The sequence below is a fragment of the Schistocerca nitens genome, chromosome 6 (assembly GCF_023898315.1).
Source record: "Schistocerca nitens isolate TAMUIC-IGC-003100 chromosome 6, iqSchNite1.1, whole genome shotgun sequence".
Classification (NCBI taxonomy): domain Eukaryota; kingdom Metazoa; phylum Arthropoda; class Insecta; order Orthoptera; family Acrididae; genus Schistocerca; species Schistocerca nitens.
Window position 1 is genome coordinate 498,792,497 of NC_064619.1, and position 22,177 is coordinate 498,814,673.

Here is a 22,177-nt window from a genome sequence, read left to right on the forward strand (position 1 = left end):
GTTCAAAGTGTTCTGTTTCTTCTGAACATGAGTGTATTTGTTACACAGCTCCCCTTTCCAAGTGTTCTGAGTACTTTTGTGAATGCCACTATAGCAAAGGATATCATCATCATTATTATTGTTACTGTTATTGTTTCTGAAAGCAAATCATGCTTCACATCATATTTATTGTAATAATAAATTAGTTTGTCTAACGTGATTGCAGAGGTCTTACATGTACTCACTGTCTACAATTTAGCCAGGCTGAGGCATTGCTGGTGTTGTACCACATTTACAACAAACTTTTTTCTCCTGGCTTCTGCTGTATCCTTGTTGTTCATTTGTTTGCCTGTACCCATGCTATCAATCTGTGAAACATATTTCTTTTCATGGTTTTTTCCTCTGACAGGATGCACATTTCTACATTTCACTAGAAAGTGTAATTAAGAAGTCTATCAAACTTAAGATTATAGAAAATCTTATTAACAGGGATAATGATTGCAATTTAAGCCAGGTCTAAGATCCCACTAATCATCACATCCACTGAGAAAGAAAATACCAAGGAGCTGTTCATGATAATGCCAAAAAACTGGTTGTTATATGGACAGCAAATAAATTTCATGGAATAATAGCATGTAGACATGAAATCATCACACTTCAAAGAGTGTACCTGGCACCAAGTGTTAAACATAGCATGACACAAAGAATAGTTCACTGAGTAGTTGGAGTCTGGGCAACAAGAACATGCTAAGAGAACTGTAAGAAGACAAGCTATGGGAACACTGTTCTCTAAATGGAAGGAAACCAGAAAACAGTGTCAATATCATTACTCAATGTGCCTCATTTGTCTAAAGATGAAGAGTAACAATTAACTAATAATGAATTACTAGCACTGCACTTAATAATACATCTGTAAATAACTATGAACTTTCCTGACTGTGTATATAATTTATATATAAAATTCATGAGCATGAACTGTCTAGTTGTCACCTTCATAAATAATATCAGAATGTTGTTTCTAAAATTTAAGGACACAGGGAAAATGAGTTAAAAGGACATTGTAAAATTTTATAATGTATTTGTTGAGGCAATACAGATTACACAAAAACACCAGAGTCTGATTTTTCTTGAAATTTTTTCTTAATATCATTCTTGAAAACATACAACCACATGATATTTCTTTGGTATCTGAGGGTACACACGAAATTTGTGTTGGGTGTGACTTTTAAAATTCAGTTTAACGCTACATATGAAACATTTAGATGTAAGGAACACACTTAATCCACACTCAGGAATTTGAAGAGCAAAGTATTATTTTAAATTATTTGCAGCCAAAACAATGCCATTCTGCAGATCAGTTATTTTCACTTTTAATGAGACTACCCTCAACTTAAACAGATTAATCCTGAGCCCCTTCATGAGATTTCAGATCTTATAGTAATAAAGAGGTAGTACTGTATGAATATTGAGTTACATGTTTATAAATGCTCATAATTTAGATTATTTCCTATTACACCAAGAAAATACAATGGAAGTACTTGGATTAATCAGTAGACTACAAACACTTCAATAATCCAGAAACAAAGTTTTTCACTACATCCAATTTTTTATATAATTTAGACTAATACACAGCAATAATATAATATCCAAAGAAACTTTGGCATGCTTTGGCAAGCCTGTAGACTCAAGTAATGGATCTTCAACTTACTACCAGAGAATCAGGAGGACACCTGTCAAAAAGGACTCTCTGACCTGAGCTTTCCCCACAGGGGTATAAGAAAGTTTAGGGAACTGGCAAACAGATTTGGATTTGACATTTATCAGTTATGTTAGTTAAACATATTTTTGAATAAATAACACATACATTAAAACAATATGGCTATATTCAGTTCATAGCACATCAAAGATACATATCTGTTGAATTCATTCATTATTTTCACACACTTGTTGCATTTTCTCACAGAAATGTCTTGAAGTTCATATAAAACACTTATCTACAATAGACAATAAACACATTATAAACACTGATGACGGATTTGGTATATGAAACTTGTGTTGTTACTTAGGACAACATGCTCAATGAATATGACAGTGAAGAGCAACGTGAAGAACAGAGGTCTATGATGCTGAAACTGAGCCTTCTCCATCCTCTTCTACAAGATCAATAGAACAAGGCTCCATTTTCAGATCAGCAATTGTTGTTACACCCTGTGCTTCTTTTTCTTGCCAGAATCGGTAGTTTGTTTCAATGTAGTTCATCAGCTCAGGCATCTCAATGAAAGCTGTAGAATCAAGTAAGAGGAGAACATCAGTGAAAAGCAAACATGATTACATGCTTAAACAGTTAATCTAATTTAATGGTAGCATATTCTGTGAACAAACCATTGCTCTAATTTTTCGTCAGCAAGTTGCATGGTGAACATGATTCTTAACTGAAATCATAACGGACAATCATTTTATAGTGCTCAGTATCAAAATACACCTTTTCTAAGTGTTAATAGAAAGAGGGTAGAATTACTTTACTAACAGGGCTGTTACAGTTCTCTGATACCTTCTGCATAGTAGTCAGATGGGAATTTTTGCTTTTCACATATTTAGATGCATGTATACATTATTGATAAAGACTCCAGGAAATTATGTTATGATTTCATAACAGGGATTTAACCTCTGCTGAATTTGTCTAAATTAATGTCCATCTACAGTCATATACTTGTGTATGTTTTAGGAAATTTCTATCAATTAAAAAAATCAGAGACATTCAATTTGTCTATTAAAGCACACAGACAATCTCAAAATGAACACTGTAAGAATTACCAAACTAGAAATTAATGGACAACTCTTATTACATATAAACACTACTTTGAAAAACAATGTAAATGACACAATCACTTGACATAATGTATGATTATAAATATGTGTCTGTTAGCAGCAATTACAGATGTGTTAGTACAAATGCTATACAGACACAGCATAACCAGTAGCTGTGATCATACTTGTTGAGGTCATGTTTCTACTCTCTCAATCAAGAACTTAAAAAAAATGTTGTCTTGTATCCATGCCACCTTTTGAAATAAGATTAACATACCTGTAACAAATTCTTCCATGTCTACTGAGACATTGATATGAAATATGTGTTCTAACAAGGTAAATTAATCACAATTTTATGAAACGTTTATAAATTTTGCACTTTCACACAGATAGGCCTGTATTTTTGTATGACAGAGAATTTTCTTAACATTTCACTATAGTGAATCAGTGTGGTTTGTATGTTCTTCGAGATATCATTTTAAAAATATCCCCTGACAGCAAGCTTATAAACAGAACAACATGCTGCGGACTCTAGCAGTTCAAAACCTAAGGCATTTAAAGGTTCCAAAAAGCAAGGAAGGCTCAGATAACTGGGGTGGTGAGTATAAAAAATAGCTAGAAATCAGACTGTTATAAGAACAATTTGATGACTATTGTAAAGTACAAAATTCAGCTGCAGCTGTGTCTTTGCTGTGACACCCTGACATGTGTGTAGTTAAGAAATCCCATCCAAATAAATTTAGACTTTACAGTAGCTTGCCCAACAGAATGTGTCTTTTGAAGTCATATTATTATTATTATTATTATTCATTAAGACAGACTTTAGGAAAACAGAATGATAATCTTGTAAGCAAAATTCTTTCATTTATTTTTCAGCCTCAGGCAACATGAATAATATCATAATCAGTTTTGACTTATCAGCAAGTCATCATGAGATGATTGGTTTATAAAACAAATATTATTTCCTATATAAGTTAGTCTGAATTTGTGATTAAGCTTCCTAGTATTGTATTACCTCCTTTTTTCTCTCTTCACAAACAAATCAACTGATTGTAAGTTGCTGAGAGGTCAAAACCAGTCCTGACACTATTTGTGTGACCCAGGACTGAAAATATAAAATAATTTTCAAAATTAATTCACTGAATGTGAGTTTCTCATCAGCTATATTAGGTACATGTTTACTACCCAATAGTGGCATACAAAATTTGTGCTTGACTTGAACTCAGATTTCCCACTTATTGCAAAAGGTCACTTTAACCACTTCAGCTATTGGTGCAAGCTCCCTGGACTGTCCAAAGCATCCAAAGACACACTGTCTTCATCCTTATACCATAGTCCACTGAATTCAGTATCTAAAACTTGCAACTTTACTTGGATTTATACAACACAGGGAATTACACTATGAAGAATCGAGACCAATGTTGGTGTCATCTGTTGTCTGCCTAGGCTTGTGATACTTACATGCATGTCTTAAAGAAGAGACACAGTTGATGATCCACAGCCATACAAAATAATTTGAAGTTAATTTTCTGAATGTGGATTCCTTAACATGAGCTATTTTAGGTATAGATCTATTAGCCAATAGTGCATTGTGCTGGATCAGTACTTGAACCCAGATTTCACACTTAGTACACGAAATTAGTGAATTAATTTCAAATTATTTCATGCAGCTGTGGATTGTCAACAATGTCTGTTCTTTCAGACTTATATGTAAGTATTACAAGCATAGGCAGGCATACAAAATTACCAACATTGGTCTTGATTCCTCATTGTCCCCTTTGGGGGATGATACTAGAGGGGCAGGAAAGGGGATAGGCAGATGGAGGACAGAGAGTAGTGAAGATGGTGGCTAAGGGGGGGGGGGGTTTACAGGAAAAAAGAAAATGTTGTAGGGAGCATTTTTGTCTGCACATTTCAGAAAAGCTGCTGATAGTGAGAAGAATCCAGATGGCACAGGCTGTGAAGCGGCCATTAAAGTGAAGCATATCATATTGTGGGGCATGCCCATCACTTGAGTGGTCCAGCTGTCTCTTGGCCACAGTTTAGCAGTGGCCTATTATGTTGACACACAGCTTGTTAGCTGTTGTGTTCACGTAGAATGCAGTTCAGTGGTTACAGCTAAGTTGGCAGATCATATGCCTGCTAGCACAGGTGTCCCTGACTTTGAAGGGGTAGGAGATGTCTATGACAGGATAGGAGTAAGTGGTAGTGGGAAGATGTATGGGATAGGTCTTGAATCCAGGTCCATTGCCGGGATATGAGCCATGAGGCAAGGAGTTTGGTGCAAGGGTAGAGTAGTGATGGTCAGGAATATTGCTTAGGTTGTGAGCATGATGGAATACCACTTTGGGAGGGGTGGGGAGGGTATTTCTTATTTCAGCACATGATGAGAGGTACTTGAGACCCTGTAAGAGAATGTGATTCAGTTGCTCCAGTCTTGTGTGGTACTGAATCACAAGAGAAGTGTTCATTTTTGATCAGGCACTGGGTTATTTGGTGGATGGTGGGTGACTGGTGAGACAAGGCACAGGGGATCTGTTTCTGGATGGTTAGACTGTGTGGAAAGGTTTTCTCGATTTGGAATGGGTGTCAAAATGGAGGTGTTGTTTGTGGTTTGTAGGTTTGTTGTTTACAGAAGTACTGATGTAGTCACCTCTGAGGTAGATCTCGGCATCGACAAAGGTGACCTGTTGGTCTGAGCGGGACTAGGTGTAGTGAGTGGGGGAGAAAGTGTTGAGGTTCTGGAGGGAAGTGGACAGAGTGTTCTCAAGCTCAGTCCCCATCATGAAGATGTCATCAATGAAAGTGAACCAGGTGATGGACGTGGGACTCTGGGTGGTTAGGACAGATTCCTCTACATGGCTTATGAATTGGTTGGCTTAGGATGATGCCATGTGGGTGCTTATTGCTCCATTGTTTGTAGGTCACACCTTCAAAGGAGAATTAATTGTGGGTGAGGACAGAATTGGTCATGGTGACCAGGAAAAAGGTTCTAGGTTTGGAATCAGTCAGGCACTGGGAAAGGCAGTGTTCAATAATGGCAAGGCCTTGGATAATGGGGATGTTAGTGTAGAGGGATGTGGCAGTGACAGTGACAAGGAAGGTACCAGGTGGTAAATGAGCAGTACCTGTGGAGAGTCAGTGGAGGAAACAGTTGGTGTCTTTTATATAGGAAAATAGGTTAAAGGTAACAGGTTGGAGGTGTTGGTCCACAGTAACCAGCCACAATCATGTGTCCTGGCTGGTTGGGTTTATGAAGTTTAGGAAACATTTAGAAGGCTGGAGTGCAGGGAGTGGTAGGAGTCATCAGGGGAAAGGTTCTGGGATGGATGTTAGGATTTGACAAAAAACTGGAGATGCTGCTGGATGCTCCACCAACAAAATGAAAGTGAAGGATGTAGGTTGCAAGTAAGATGGCATCGCTTATGGAAGTGTGCATAAATAGTTCCACGGAAAATGGCTACATATCAAGTATAAATCGTATTAAGTGCAATAACTTCATCGCAAAAGGTATCAGGTTATGTGCAGTGTCGCAAAAATGGATTCATGCAAAGTGTTTCACAGGAACGGTAGAATGGGACACAAAATGTGACTGTGGCATGGAATGCTGGATTCTACTAATGGTAGCTCTGTCAAGAAAGTGTTACTGCATCACTTCAGCAAGACCTTGTGCTTGCAAATCGTTACGTAAATAAGATAGAGGAACTGATAAACCAACGGAAAGGAGGCAATTTAAAAAACAAGTGTAATGAAAACATACCAGCAATTTTCATTTCAAACAAAACTTCTACTCATAGTGAACAAAATCTTTCTGATGGTATGAAATCGTCAGTAAATAGAGTGCAATGAAAAACAGGTGATAAAGACATGACAGGACGAAATGTGAACTCAAAAAATAAGACAAGTGAAAGTGAAAGTGAATCTAGATCATCTGTGTGTTCTAACGAGAGAAATGTTTCTTGAAAGTGTACTATAAAGCCAATGGAACGAGGGCACTTGGAGAACAACAAATATCAAGTCTGTGTATTAGGTGATAATCATGTGAAGGGTGTGGCACAAATAATAAATGATTGGAAGTCCCAATTTAGAGTAACAGGCATTGTCTAACCTGGTGCTCCCCATAATGAAATAGTAAATAATTGTGAAAACTTAGTTAAGACTGGAGCATACTGTGTGCTAATTGGTGGAGCAAATGACATATACAAAAATGAAAGCCAACTAGCGACAAGGGCACTTCAAACAACTAAAAAAGCTGTCGGATCTAAATTTAAAGGTTCTCATTGTAAGTGTGCCACATAGACATGATCTGATCGAGGAATCATGTGTAAACAAAGAAATAACGTCAACAAATAATAAATTTAGGAAGACCTGCTGTGCTTTTAAGTGTGCAACTTTTGTGGATGCAAACAGCTCAGAGAGAAATCATTTCATGAGGCATGGACAGCACAAGAACTATTATGGAAAAAAGATGATGGGTGAAAAGATACTAGAAGAAATAAGCCATACATCAATAGAAAAGTTCCCTAAAATCCCACTCCAAATGAGGGCAGAAGCAGAAGAAATGAAAACTTTAATAAGAGCAACATTTGCTGAGGCACTAAAAACATCAACATTTGCTATAGTTAAAATTAAAATGTCATCAGCTGCCACAGCTAGTATAAACAATCAATCAGCATCATCCATTTCAAGTAGGAAAAGCAACAGAAATAAGAAACCTGTGGTACAACAGGATTTTTGGTATACGGCCTTAATGAAAACTCCAAGTTAACAGTGTTAAAGGAAAGGAGAAATACCATGTGCTCACTTCCCTGTTCTAAGGATTATGACTCTAAATGTGCAGGGCCTCAAGAATAAATATTGTGAACTCGAACACCCAAGCTGATGTCTTGTGTATTACTGAACACTGGTGTAAGGACCATGAAATAGTAGTATTCATATTAATCCATTTAAGCTGGCAAATCATTATAGTAGGAAAATTGCAAAAGGTGGTGGAGTCGGTATTTACCTTAGACAAGAGTTAGAATTTTAAAAAAGATGTTAAGCAGAGAATTTAATTATTGAAAAGTTCTTTGAAGCAGGTGCTGTCAGGTATATGGCGTGATGAAAAAAGTCATAGTCATAACAGTGTATAGGTCACCATGTGGAAACATAGAAGTCTTTTTTGATAAATTAGAATTATTGCTCAATTTAAAAAAAAAAAAAAATCTGTGATTATTCTTTGCAGTGATTTCAATATTAATCTTCTAGTTGAAAGTCAACAAAAAAGGCAGTTTTTGGACATATTAAAGAGTTTCAACATGTCAGCACACATAAACAATTCAACTAGAATAACAAACACCTCCAATAAACTCATAGATAACATTTTCTCAAATATGTCAGCAACTGACATAGAGGTAACAAGCAGATTTAGGATTTTCTGACCACAATGCTCTCACCATTGAAAAGAAACTTCTCTGTGGACAGCTGTCATTAGTTCATTAAGTATCTTAGAAAATGAAAATTGGTTAGATGTTATGAAACAAACAAGTACAGATGAGGCATATAGTGTATTTGCATCGAATTATATGATGAACTTTGAGATGTGTTTTCCAAAGAAACTGACCAGAATCAAGTCTACTGGACACATCAAGTCAAGTTCTTGGATGACTCTTGGCATTAAGAAATCATGTGAAAACATGAAAAAACTCATTTCAGAGTTGAGGGAGTGTGCAGATACTGATTTTATAGAATATGTAAAAAGGTATAGGAACATACACCGCAGAGTAATTGCAAATGCAAGGTTACTAATTAATGACATGGAAATAAAAAAGTCCAGAAATAAAACTAAAATAGCATGGGAAATTGTGGGAAAAGAAACTGGGTTACCTATCAAAGATAAGGAAATTATTCTAAACGATGAGGAGAATAAAATGGCAGATAAATATGCCATGCCTAATTATATAAAGAATTACTTTTTAAATGTACCCCAGACATTAAGCAGGAATTTTGGAGAGCAGATTAAGAGAGCAGCACTCAAGGCAGCCAGCAATATGATGGCAGTCCCAACAAACAAAAAGGAAGTTTTAAAAGTGATTAAAAGCCTGAAGCCCAAGATGTCAGCTGGAGTACATGAGGTGCCAATAATACTAGTAAAGAAAATAATACTAGTAAAGAAAACAGCTAATCAAATAGCGAAACCATTGGCACACATAGCAAACTTGTCAATGGCTGAGGGCATGTCTCCACATAAACTGAAAATTTCTAAAGTCGTTCCCCTGTTGAAAAAGGGTGATAAGCTTAAAATAGAAAACTACAGACCTGCCTTACATCTCCTAACTTTCTCTAAGGTTTTAGAGATACTAATGAAATATAGAGTCACACATTATCTTAATATCCACAATCTGATAAACAGTAATCAACATGGACTTCAAGCTGGGCTAAGTACCGAAACAGCTGTACTGGAATATGCAAAAGAATTGAAAGAGGGAAAAAGTGTAGTCGGGATAAATCTAGATCTGTCAAAAGCCTTTGACACTGGTGACCACAGCACACTTTTGGGAAAGGTTGAAGCCATAGGTATCAGAGGATCGGTAAAAAAGTGGTTTGGGTCGTATCTGGAAAAGAGGATGCAGGTTACAAAAATGCGCTATTTGGATAACGACCCAGAGCCCACCTCAAACACACTGTAGGCCCCTTTTTAAAGCATTGAAAATTATAACAATTCCATCATTATACATTCTGAAATGTCTGTTGGAGATCAAAAGAAATCAGGACAAAATGAAAACCACAACTTGACTAGAAGAAGGGATCGGTTGGTAGGACATGTTTTGAGGCATCAAGGGATCACAAATTTAGCATTGGAGGGCAGCGTGGAGGGTAAAAATCGTAGAGGGAGACCAAGAGACGAATACACTAAGCAGATTCAGAAGGATGTAGATTGCAGTAGGTACTGGGAGATGAAGAAGCTTGCACAGGATAGAGTAGCATGGAGAGCTGCATCAAACCAGTCTCAGGACTGAAGACCACAACAACAACAACAAGATAAGTCATAAGGTTAGTATTGCCTCACGTGTTCCAACATTTCTACGGAATCCAAACTGATTTTCCCCGAGGTCGGCTTCTACCAGTTTTTCCATTCGTCTGTAAAGAATTCGCATTAGTATTTTGCAGCTGTGACTTATTAAACTGATAGTTCGGTAATTTTCACATCTGTCAACACCTGCTTTCTTTGGGATTGGAATTATTATATTCTTCTTGAAGTCTGAGGGTATTTCGCCTGTCTCATACATCGTGCTCACCAGATGGTTGAGTTTTGTCAGGACTGGCTCTCCCGAGGCCATCAGTAGTTCTAATGGAATGTTGTCTACTCCCGGGGCCTTGTTTCGACTCAGGTCTTTCAGTGCTCTGTCAAACTCTTCACGCAGTATCTTATCTCCCATTTCATCTTCATCTACATCCTCTTCCATTTCCATAATATTGTCCTCAAGTACATCGCCCTTGTATAAACCCTCTATATACTCCTTCCAACTTTCTGCCTTCCCTTCTTTGCTTAGAACTGGGTTGCCATCTGAGCTCTTGATATTCATGGAAGTGGTTCTCTTCTCTCCAAAGGTCTCTTTAATTTTCCTGTAGGCAGTATCTATCTTACCTCTAGTGATACAAGCCTCTACATCCTTACATTTGTCCTCTAGCCATCCCTGCTTAGCCATTTTGCACTTCCTGTCGATCTCATTTTTGAGACGTTTGTATTCCTTTTTGCCTGCTTCATTTACTGCATTTTTATATTTTCTCCTTTCATCAATTAAATTCAATATTTCTTCTGTTACCCAAGGATTTCTATTAGCCCTCGTCTTTTTACCTACTTGATCGTCTGCTGCCTTCACTACTTCATCCCTCAGAGCTACCCATTCTTCTTCCACTGTATTTCTTTCTCCCATTCCTGTCAATTGTTCCCTTATGCTCTCCCTGAAACTCTCTACAACCTCTGGTTCTTTCAGTTTATCCAGGTCCCATCTCCTTAAATTCCCACCTTTTTGCAGTTTCTTCAGTTTCAATCTGCAGTTCATAACCAATAGATTGTGGTCAGAATCCACATCTGCCCCAGGAAATGTCTTACAATTTAAAACCTGGTTCCTAAATCTCTGTCTTACCATTATATAATCTATCTGATACCTTTTAGTATCTCCAGGATTCTTCCAGGTATACAACCTTCTTTTATGATTCTTGAACCAAGTGTTAGCTATAATTAAGTTATGCTCTGTGCAAAATTCTACAAGGCGGCTTCCTCTTTCATTCCTTCCCCCCAATCCATATTCACCTACTATGTTTCCTTCTCTCCCTTTTCCTACTGACGAATTCCAGTCACCCATGACTATTAAATTTTCATCTCCCTTCACTACCTGAATAATTTCTTTTATCTCGTCATACATTTCATCTATTTCTTCATCATCTGCAGAGCTAGTTGGCATATAAACTTGTACTACTGTAGTAGGCATGGGCTTTGTGTCTATCTTGGCCACAATAATGCGTTCACTATGCTGTTTGTAGTAGCTAACCCGCACTCCTATTTTTTTATTCATTATTAAACCTACTCCTGCATTACCCCTATTTGATTTTGTATTTATAACCCTGTAATCACCTGACCAAAAGTCTTGTTCCTCCTGCCACTGAACTTCACTAATTCCCACTATATCTAACTTTAACCTATCCATTTCCCTTTTTAAATTTTCTAACCTACCGGCCCGATTAAGGGATCTGACATTCCACGCTCCGATCCATAGAACGCCAGTTTTCTTTCCCTGATAACGACGTCGTCCTGAGTAGTCCCCGCCCGGAGATCCGAATGGGGGACTATTTTACCTCCGGAATATTTTACCCAAAAGGATGCTATCATCATTTAATCATACAGTAGAGCTGCATGTTCTCGGGAAAAATTACGGTTGTAGTTTCCCCTTGCTTTCAGCCGTTCGCAGTACCAGCACAGAAAGGCCATTTTGGTTAATGTTACAAGGTCACATCAGTAAATCATCCAGACTGTTGCCCCTGCAACTACTGAAAAGGCTGCTGCCCCTCTTCAGGAACCACATGTTTGTCTGGCCTCTCAACAGATACCCCTCCGTTGTGGTTGCACCTACGGTACGGCCATCTGTATCGCTGAGGCACGCAAGCCTCCCCACCAACGGCAAGGTCCATAGTTCATGGGGGGAGAAGAAAGATTAAGAAAAGGCAAACCTACGTTTCTAGCATTTGTAGACTTATAGAAAGTTTTTGACAATGTTAACTGGAATACTCTCTTTCAAATTCTGAAGGTGGCAGGGGTAAAATACAGGGAGCGAAAGGCTATTTACAATTTGTACAGAAACCAGATGGCAGTTATAAGAGTCGAGGGGCATGAAAGGGAAGCAGTGGTTGGGAAAGGAGTGAGACAGGGTTGTAGCCTCTCCCTGATGTTATTCAATCTGTATATTGAGCAAGCAGTAAAGGAAACAAAAGAAAAATTCGGAGTAGGTATTAAAATTCATGGAGAAGAAGTAAAAACTTTGAGGTTCGCCGATGACATTGTAATTCTGTCAGAGACAGCAAAGGACTTGGAAGAGCTGTTGAACGGAATGGATAGTGTCTTGAAAGGAGGATAAAAGATGAGCATCAACAAAAGCAAAACGAGGATAATGGAATGTAGTCAAATTAAATCGGGTGATGCTGAGGGAATTAGATTAGGAAATGAGACACTTAAAGTAGTAAAGGAGTTTTGCTATTTAGGGAGTAAAATAACTGATGATGGTCGAAGTAGAGAGGATATAAAATGTAGACTGGCAATGGCAAGGAAAGCGTTTCTGAAGAAGAGAAATTTGTTAACATCGAGTATAGATTAAAGTGTCAGGAAGTCGTTTCTGAAAGTATTTGTATTGAGTGTAGCCATGTATGGAAGTGAAACATGGACGATAACTAGTTTGGACAAGAAGAGAATAGAAGCTTTCGAAATGTGGTGCTACAGAAGAATGCTGAAGATAAGGTGGGTAGATCACGTAACTAATGAGGAGGTATTGAATAGGATTGGGGAGAAGAGAAGTTTGTGGCACAACTTGACTAGAAGAAGGGATCGGTTGGTAGGACATATTTTGAGGCATCAAGGAATCACCAATTTAGCATTAGAGGGCAGCGTGGAGGGTAAAAATTGTAGAGGGAGACCAAGAGATGAATACACTAAGCAGATTCAGAAGGATGTAGGTTGCAGTAAGTACTGGGAGATGAAGAAGCTTGCACAGGATAGACGAGCATGGAGAGCTGCATCAAACCAGTCTCAGGACTGAAGACCACAACAACAACAACAGTCATCTTGGGAACATTCTTTTTAAGCTATATTAGCAACTTCTTAAACTAAATTATAATGAACTTACCTTCCCATGCTTCAAACATGTCATTGATTATGAAATCCATGAAACCTATCTGTGACTTGGGTATAGAACAAGTAGTTCTGTCAAACATAGGCATCATTACTGGAAGGTTGGCTGCCTTTTCTTCATCAGTCTATGGAAAGAAAAGTAGATTAGATCAAACAAATTTGTCAAATTTTATTGAGTTTATTTACTTTAGTTATCAGAAATTAATCATTCATGCCAATTTCAAAAATGAAAATGGAGGCTATAGATAAACATTTAAGAATTATTTCATAGTTCTGTGATTGTCTACAAGCATAGCATTTTACTTTATTCACCTTTCCATTAAGAAAAAAACAGTTTAGCACACACAGAAGTTTATATGGGCATCATAGGTGTAAAAGCAACTCAAGTTGTTAATAACACCACTGCAACTAGTTATGAATGTTTAACACTGTCTTTGACTCTTAGCAGCCAGATTCATTCTCTATATGATGAATCCACCAATAAATTATGTAATAATAATTTTTAAATATTCGTGTATTGTAAGTTCCAATAATACCTATCTTTCAATTTCAAGTGCTAATTTCAATAATCCCTCTGACAAAAAGGAAGGAAGGAAGGAAGATTAAGGTTTAATGTCCCATCAAGTGAGGTCATTAGAGATGGAGCACAAGCTCTGATTGTCTCAAGGATGGGGGAGGTAATTGACCACGCCCTTTCCAAGGAACCATCCCAGCATTTGCCTGGGAAATCTATATCAGGATGGTTGAATATGGGTTTGAATCGTCGTCTTCCCAAATCTGAGGCCAGTGTGCTAATGCTGCTCCACCTCACTCTGTCTGTTTGATACGATGGATCCAGTGAAGCATCAGGGGACAGGCCAAATTTTGTATGTGAAGTGTTCATTGCTGAGCAACAATTGTACAGTTTTAGAGTAGCATTTTGTGATATATTTGGCTCCAAATGGTAAATACTACAGTTAAAATTGATGGTATTTAATACAAGCATTCCTGTTAGTTACTCTTTCACAATTTATGAAAGAAAGTTTTATTCCACAGAAGTTTATCATATTATTATTGTTATTGTTATTATTATTATTATTATTATTATTATTTCATTTTGAAACTGAAAAAGATAAAAGGAGTTATTGATACAATAATGCTTGATTATTTGTTTTTACACTCTGATAAAGACATTTAATAAGGAACATTTAAATCTCTGAACTGGTAAACTTTTATTTAGAAGATTTTGAACAAAAATTAATTACACGCAGTATCTCCTGAGTCCAACTATGAAATCTGTTTTAGTGAACACATTCTGTTTACAGAAATATAATTGAAAATAATGATGTAAGCAAATCCAGTACATCTTGAACATTTCGTTATAAATTTGAATTTAGTTTATATTTCAAAATGTCTTCACATTTAATGTAATTCACTTTTTTTTTTTTGAAAATTTATGGTAATTCTAGAAATTCTTGTTCCAGTAACTTCATGTGTCAAAACCTAACCCATATATTTCAATAGAAAGTGCAGCAGTGCCAGTTTCTTTGGCATTTTTTGTTATGTTCAATTCAGTTCCTGTGGATTCTGTTGCTCAGTTGTTTAGGTACACCCACTGGACTTGGATTTCAACATTTTAATGCTTTGCAAACATTGTGAAAACTGCAAAACAGAACAATGAAGAAAAATAAGTAAGAATATCTACAAAATTAGCATTTCGATTTGTTTTCTTAAAAACCTGTGTCTTGCAAGGATGATGAATTTTATCATCTGAATTCACAATAAAAGTATTTGTAATACAGTAGTTCCTTACCAAAAGTTAAATAAAAAAGTTCCAAATATTATTATTATTATTATTATTATTATTATTATTTCAAGAGAGATCATCTGTGGACAATTTATTTTATGAAATGAATAACTGATACACACATTAAAGCATTTTATAATATTTGAAAATGAGTTGGACATTATAGTTACAACATTTCAATAATCATGATTAATTTGGGAAAGGAACTTTACAATCCCTAAGTGAGGTGGTATCAGAATTAGTGATATGATAGAATGATGTACACTAATCATGATGTAATGAATACACCATGTATATGCCAAAAATGATATCTGAAAACACAAAAATATCCTTGTGCTAACCTCAGAGCTACTACACACAGACAGTAAAAAAGTAAGTTGTTTTCTGTACAAATCTGCTAACAAAGATACAGTAAAAATTTGGGAACTTACACAGATTAGGAATAGAGTCAACAGTCTTAGGGAAACACTGTGATCATCACGTAAAATTGGTAGCATCTCTAGAATTAATGTAGAATAAAAATGTATCCTACTACTGCTCTTCCAAGAAATTATTAAATCATCTGTAGTCAAAGGTTGGGCTTCTGTTAACAGTATGGTCATAAAAACATTAATTTTAAATCAGCATCAGTGTTACAGCAAATGGGTAATTGTTATTCTCTAATATTTATCAATATATAGATGTAAATATTAGCCTAATAGTAAGGGACAAACAACAGGTGTTTAGTATAGCTGTGAAAGCAGAACTAGTGGCAAATTAAAATATGTTCAATTTACCACATGTAAGCACACAAAAGGACATATCAGTTTAGTAACAGGCTATCGGCAACATAATTAGTTTCAGACAGCTTGTTTTATTCTTTACAAAATAGTTAGGTGTATAGATGGATAGATAGATAGAGTACAAAATAGTTAGGTGTTTAGATAGATAGATAGATAGATAGATAGATAGATAGATAGATAGAGAGAGAGAGAGAGAGAGAGAGAGAGAGCTTGACTGGCTGGGAATTCCTGAAGAGGGATTATCAGCTACCTGGAGAGAATCTTTCAATTGGACACCTATTCAGCAACTTGCATGCCCCTAACCTACTCCAGAAATCCTACCAGGAAAGGCACCTACAGTTTAATGTGAAGTTGGAACATTGTGTCATTCCTGGGGTATTTTCACATCACTGAGAGGTGAAGGTGTGGTTAAAGACATACTGAAACTAACCAGGATTCAATCCTGTGACCTTTTGGTTTCCTGGCATGTGCTTTACTGCTAGACCATCAAGCTCTACTCTTCATAAAAATTATACTTTGATTCATTCTACATCCTTTGAGGTTTTTCTTCATAGTGGGCTCTAGTAAGAAGACTGAAATTTTGATGTTTATAATGACTGCATAGAAAATTATCAAGAAAATTCTCATAAAGCATAGGGTACTTCTTTCTTTCATTTATTGTGGGCAAATATCATATGATGCAAAATATTCTCTTTCATAGTGTATTCACTAATTCATTCATTCATCATATTCCATAGACCCATCAAACAGGAGAAGCTTCAGGGATGTGAAATGAATAACATTAAGGTAATTATCCATGTTCAAACAAAGACTGCACCCTGATTATCCAATTGTGATGCTACGAGATTTGCTCAACTTCACTACACAGCAACATTTTTATAACAGTTTTTTGAGTTTAGTGAGACTATTTCAAATGTAAAATCAGACTATATGGTTCAAGAAACCCTATCAAGTGTCAAACATCTATGATGACTTTTTGTGAAATACTGCCAACAATTATACATATTTTAGTAGGCTTGCTCTTCTCCTGCAAGGTCAGCTCATTGATGGTGTGTGTTAATTTTTGGCACTCTTTGAAACTTTAATGCTATGTTGTTACAGTTAGACCAGATTTATGTCACAATGGAAGTATACTAGCCAGTGAATCTTTCCCACAGAACTCATTTTGCAATACTTCATTTTTGATGTATCCATGCATAATACTTCATTCATCTAGCAGTTTTCATGACTGTAAGGAAACTCTGTTCATATGGCATGATACAAGACTAACTGCAAAGGCTGTTTTTCAGTGTCACATTTAATTATTTTGAGAATACCATTATCTATGGCAAAGGAATATGAAATATTTAGGAGGTTGTATGTGATGTTGTTAAAGGCATACTATTAATATTCACCACATAAAGTTTTCCCATCTTTGATTTCTACATTAACTGTAATGTAATGTTTCCCCACATTCTACATCTGCTACACCATCTCCATGGCATGATATGTACTCAAATATATTACCACTATTCTCATGCTTAAATATTCACTGACTTTACAAAACATTCAATTTCCTTGACTGAGAACTTGAGAGACTCCCAACTGGAATAAATTACTGATTAATGTGCATTTATCATCTACCAAGTACACTTCTATGCTAGTATGTCCAAAAACACAATCAACTTCACTCAGATTAGCAAGTTGTGATAGACACTACTGTAATCCTCTTCCCTCACACTAACTTCTGATTATTAGACATTGTGGCCAGATCTAGTTTACATTTAAATTAAAATTCCACTTACTACAACTTACACCCTTTACATTGCAAGTGTACAGCTTGTATGATTCATAGCAACAGCTTCCATGTGGTGTTTTCATATAACATTTTCTTAAAAGTTTAAACTACATTACACACTTACATTATTTATATATTAGGAGTGTGCTTCATTTTCATTACATTAAATAGACATATTTTAAGTGCTGATGAGAAACAAAAGTATTAGAGGTGACATTTATGAGGTCTGTTCAAAAAATCCCAGAACATTTGTAATTTCATGCCAATGTTGATGTGAAATGCAGTTGGCATCCCTGCACATGCCTGTGTTTAATATGTAACTGCCAGTAGTTTCATTGTTGTATGTCTGTTAATTATTGTTCAGTGCTGTATTAAGTATAATGTTGTGATGACATTTTTCAAATTCTGAAATGGCAGAGTTATAGGAGCAACATGCCTACATTTTGCGTGAAAGTCAAGAAAACCTTTACAGAGACACACAAAATGATATAAGAAACTTGATGTTACAAATGGGTCACATGGTTTAAAAATGGACAGATGGAAGTTGAAGATGACTCTCATTCAGAATGCCCTTTGACGTCTGCCAATGATGCTCGTGTCAGGAACGTCAACAAAATTGTGGATGCCAATTGAAGACTGACTGTCCAAGAGGTTGCAGAAGAATGTAACATTTTAATAAGATCATGTAATGAAATCCTGACACTGCATCTTGGAATGCACCATGTTGCTGACAAGTTTCTCCCACGACTCATGAGTCATGTGTGACTGTTGCACAAAAAATGAAATCACTGTGCTTCCTCATCCTCCATACTCTCCATACCTGGTTCCTCTGGACATTTTTCTCTTATTTCCAAAGCTGAAAATCCTGTTGAAAGGATGAAGATTTGCAATGATAGATGAGCTTCTGCTTCTGGAAGTGGAAATGGCATTGGAAGCAGTGTATTAATTGTGGAGGAGAGCATTTCAAAATCAACCATGCACAATAAGTAAAAGATAAGAATAGAAAAATTCTGTGGACATAGCTCCAGAATTTTTTGAACAGACCTCTTATAGTACAGTAACAAATTTACTTATCCCATGTGTATGGTATACTAATTTTCAAGGCAGCCTGTTATGGTTTAGTGAGAAAAGGAAGATTAGGATGAAATGTAACCAAACTTGTCACCCTATAAGCAGATACAGAGAACTCAACAATGACAAGTTACAATCTCCTGATTTTGAGAATGCCCTATGTTACAGAAAATAATATGAAACAAAGATGAGTCAGTGTGGTGCTGATTTCTTAGAAATTTTATAAACATTAAATTACATATTTAAAAAGCATCTGAAAAGGAATAAACTGAAAAACAATGTACTGCAGCTTAATGAAGTCTCCTCACCTGGCTGAAATATTCTTCTGCAATCCTGCGAGCCCACTCAACACAGAGCCTCAGTGGTCTTGCTGGATTGCTCACATCTGCACACTTTATCAGCATGCGTTTTACAACTGCAATATTTTCTGGTGCCGTCAAGAAATTGTTCATATCAGCTGAATCGGAACCCACCTGGTACATAAAATTTTAGCATTATATTATGTATCAAGAACTTAAAATAGTTGCTTTGCTAGACAGAATGAAAGTGATTGCATTTTATAAATAAATTACTTTTAGATAGGCCTGGCTGACCAAAATTGCTCCCTGAAATACAACAAAAATTATATCTTTTGTTGATATTGTAGAGGAGGGAGATGTGGGAAGAGAGAGAAAAAAAGGAACATGTACCATAAATTCGGACCTTAAAAGTTCTGTTGGTGTAATTTGCACAGAGTTTCATTTATGTTTACAGAGCTGAACAGGCAAGGATGCAGCTTGAGCTACACAGTCCTGAGTGTAAAATAACTGCAGAATAATTCTTTTCACTGTATACTTCATTGGAGATGAGTTTTATGTGAGATTTCCAAATGATAAGTGCTTTAACATATGGAATAGTTTCCTGAGCAGAGGCATGTTTTCAACTTTCAGCCAATGAGAGATAAAGTCATCAAGTATTAAGCAAATATGTATTTGCTGAAAATGAAACAAGAGAAAAAGGGTTATGACACTGCATGTATTGGAAGAAGAGATTGATACCATAAATTGAGCTCATGAAATGAATTACACTCATATGACATGGAAGTTAATGGATGAATTCCAATTGCTAAATGAACTGATACTGAAAGCAATGACTGTTTTAATAATAATAACAATGATAATACCACTATAAACATTAAACACCACTAGTCTCAGAAACATATGAAAAATTGTTTTTTATGCTGAACTGACAAAATGCAGTACCTCAAGCACAATAAATCCTGCATGCAAGAAATATGCTGAAGTTAGTAAATACTGATTACTAGAAGTATATTGCTGTAACGTGATCTCTCAAATTTTCCCACAGTGACTGATTATATTTGTGCTTCCACATATGCAACAAAGTATTTTTTTTTTCTATTTTATGCATAAAATGGTGAAGCATACAATCCTAGGTAAACTTTTTCTTGAACTTTCTTTATCCTATGCAAGGATTCCTGGCAGGTTATGTTGAGTTATCATCAGATCCCACTGAAAAAAATAACTTTTTGTATTTTATGGTAGATTTTCAATGAAAAGACCAGGTGGTAGACATTAAAGATATAGAGATATTAAAGCCAGTAATTGCTAAAGTAAAAGATGACTTGTTGGAATGTGTTTTAGCGGCAATTTGAGAAGGGAGGATGTTAAATCAGTTTATGGTGGAAATATGTCAAATTACTCCATCTTGGGCGTTTCAGGAGCTCATTTACAAGGAATATTGGAGGGAAGAAGCTTCTCATGAATTTATTATTAAGTATATGGAGAAAGTTAGAAAACTGTGTTGGTGGTGTGTTTACTACATCCTGGAAAGCAAATCATCAAACAAATATTACGTGGTTTAAGACTCATACATAGACAAAGAATAGTATTTTGTAAAATCCCTCAGATTTGGGCACTGTTAGTTGGACACAGTTAGAAGAGTTGGTGTGAAATGTTTAAACAACAGAATATGTAGAGTTTAGAAGGGAGAAGTGGATGCCTGTTCTGGGATGGGAGAACAGTGAAGAAAATGAAGACCGTGGGGGAAGGCAGAACACTCAGTCAGGCCACAGTAACTGGAGGCAGTATTCATGTGTATGTGAGGTGTCCTTATGTGAATGTGTGTTGCATTTTGAAGGAGGACTTTTTTGTTTGAAAGCTTAAATGTTAAGCAGTCATTTCATTGTACCTGTATACAAATCAATGCCTCCTCTGTGTGGCGAGTGACAATATAGTCTTTCTATACTGTTGAACAAAAAGTTTTCCAGTTTATGGTAATGTAGACCACTGACCTAGAGAGTATCACAATAGGAGGTCAGGCATACAGCCCAATTCCCAGAAAAAAAGGGTAGAAAGCAATAAATCATTGCATATGTGGTGAGCTGGTGCATGTAAGTAGGACCTAACCAATGAAGGGTGTGAACTGGGGTCCTGGACAATTACTGCCACAAGGGGAAGGTGAAGGAAGAACAATTTATGCAATAAGAGCAGGAAAGCTAATGCATTTACCTTTGTTTGTTCCATTGTTCATAATGAGCCAGTCCATGATTGCTAAACCCAGGAAATACTATTTCAGCTGTGGATTATGACTGGCACTGTGTCAGTAAGGCTAACTGTAAATGGAATAAGTTGAAGAAAGAAGTGGCTAATCAATCTGATGTTGGGTGAAAGGGGTGGTAGCAGTGAAGATTGGTAGAGAAGGATTTACATGGAAGATTAGTGTTTCTGTTAGTAAGAATTTGGCAAAAAATTGTATGATGGCTATTCAGAAAGTAAGGTCCAATAGGTTGCAAAGTGGAAACGACAGTGAAAATCCAATGAAACTTTGCACTGACATCTTGGGCAGTGTCTCTAGTATGCCTGTGAATCTTGTCACATCACTCTTTTCAGTTCTGAGCACACACTGAGCATGTAAAGATGCCTATAACAGTAGTGTCTCCTGCCAAGTATGTCTGCCCGCTGCGAGGTTTAGCCTAAATTTATGCAATCCCATGTACCTGTCATGCATTTCCTTCTTCATGACAATTCTTGGCCACACAACACAGGGGCAATGAGGAAGCCCTTGCAGAATTTTCGATGGGAATTGTTTGATCATGCACCATACAGCCTGGAATTAGCACTGGCTCACGTTCATCTCTGTTTACATGAACCCCAGGCTATGATGATAACATTTTGGCAGAAACAACAAACTGCAGGCCAGTGTAGAGAAGTGGCGGAACACACAAGCAACTGTCTTCTATGATGAGGGTATTGGAAAGTTGGTACAATGCTACAACAAATGTGTAAGATGGAGCACCAACTATGCAGAGAAGTAGCTGCAAGATTTAGCAAGCTATTGCAAATAGAACATTTTTGATTTTCATTGTGATTTCCATTTTTAGGCTGAATGGACCTTACTTTCTCAATAGCCCTTATATTTTTGGATCTGACCTTATAACCAGGGTCAGCCTCATTACTGATTGGAGTGAACTTTTCATTTAAACTCAGACCACCAGAGAGTTTTACATTTTCTAGCCATAAGAAATGGGGAAGGCCATAGTTGCCAGTAGTAAACAAGTAATTTGGGAAGAGGAAAGAAGAAGAAGAAGAAGAAGA

The 22,177-nt window shown here is 36.5% G+C and overlaps 1 protein-coding gene across 2 annotated transcripts in view; it reads right to left on the reverse strand.

The window, feature by feature from the left end:
* Positions 1–1,035: 1,035 nt before the first annotated feature.
* The window catches only part of LOC126262536 (high affinity cAMP-specific and IBMX-insensitive 3',5'-cyclic phosphodiesterase 8), a 1,685,047-nt gene continuing 1,663,905 nt past the window's right edge, over positions 1,036–22,177 (reverse strand). For both annotated transcript variants that reach the window (XM_049959212.1, XM_049959213.1), the window contains 3 exons: positions 18,893–19,057; positions 13,164–13,293; positions 1,036–2,261 (listed from right to left, as the gene is read on the reverse strand). In XM_049959212.1, the coding sequence (XP_049815169.1) occupies positions 2,098–2,261; positions 13,164–13,293; positions 18,893–19,057 (459 nt within the window). In that variant the 3' untranslated portion in view covers positions 1,036–2,097. The remainder of the gene's footprint in view (positions 2,262–13,163; positions 13,294–18,892; positions 19,058–22,177) is intronic.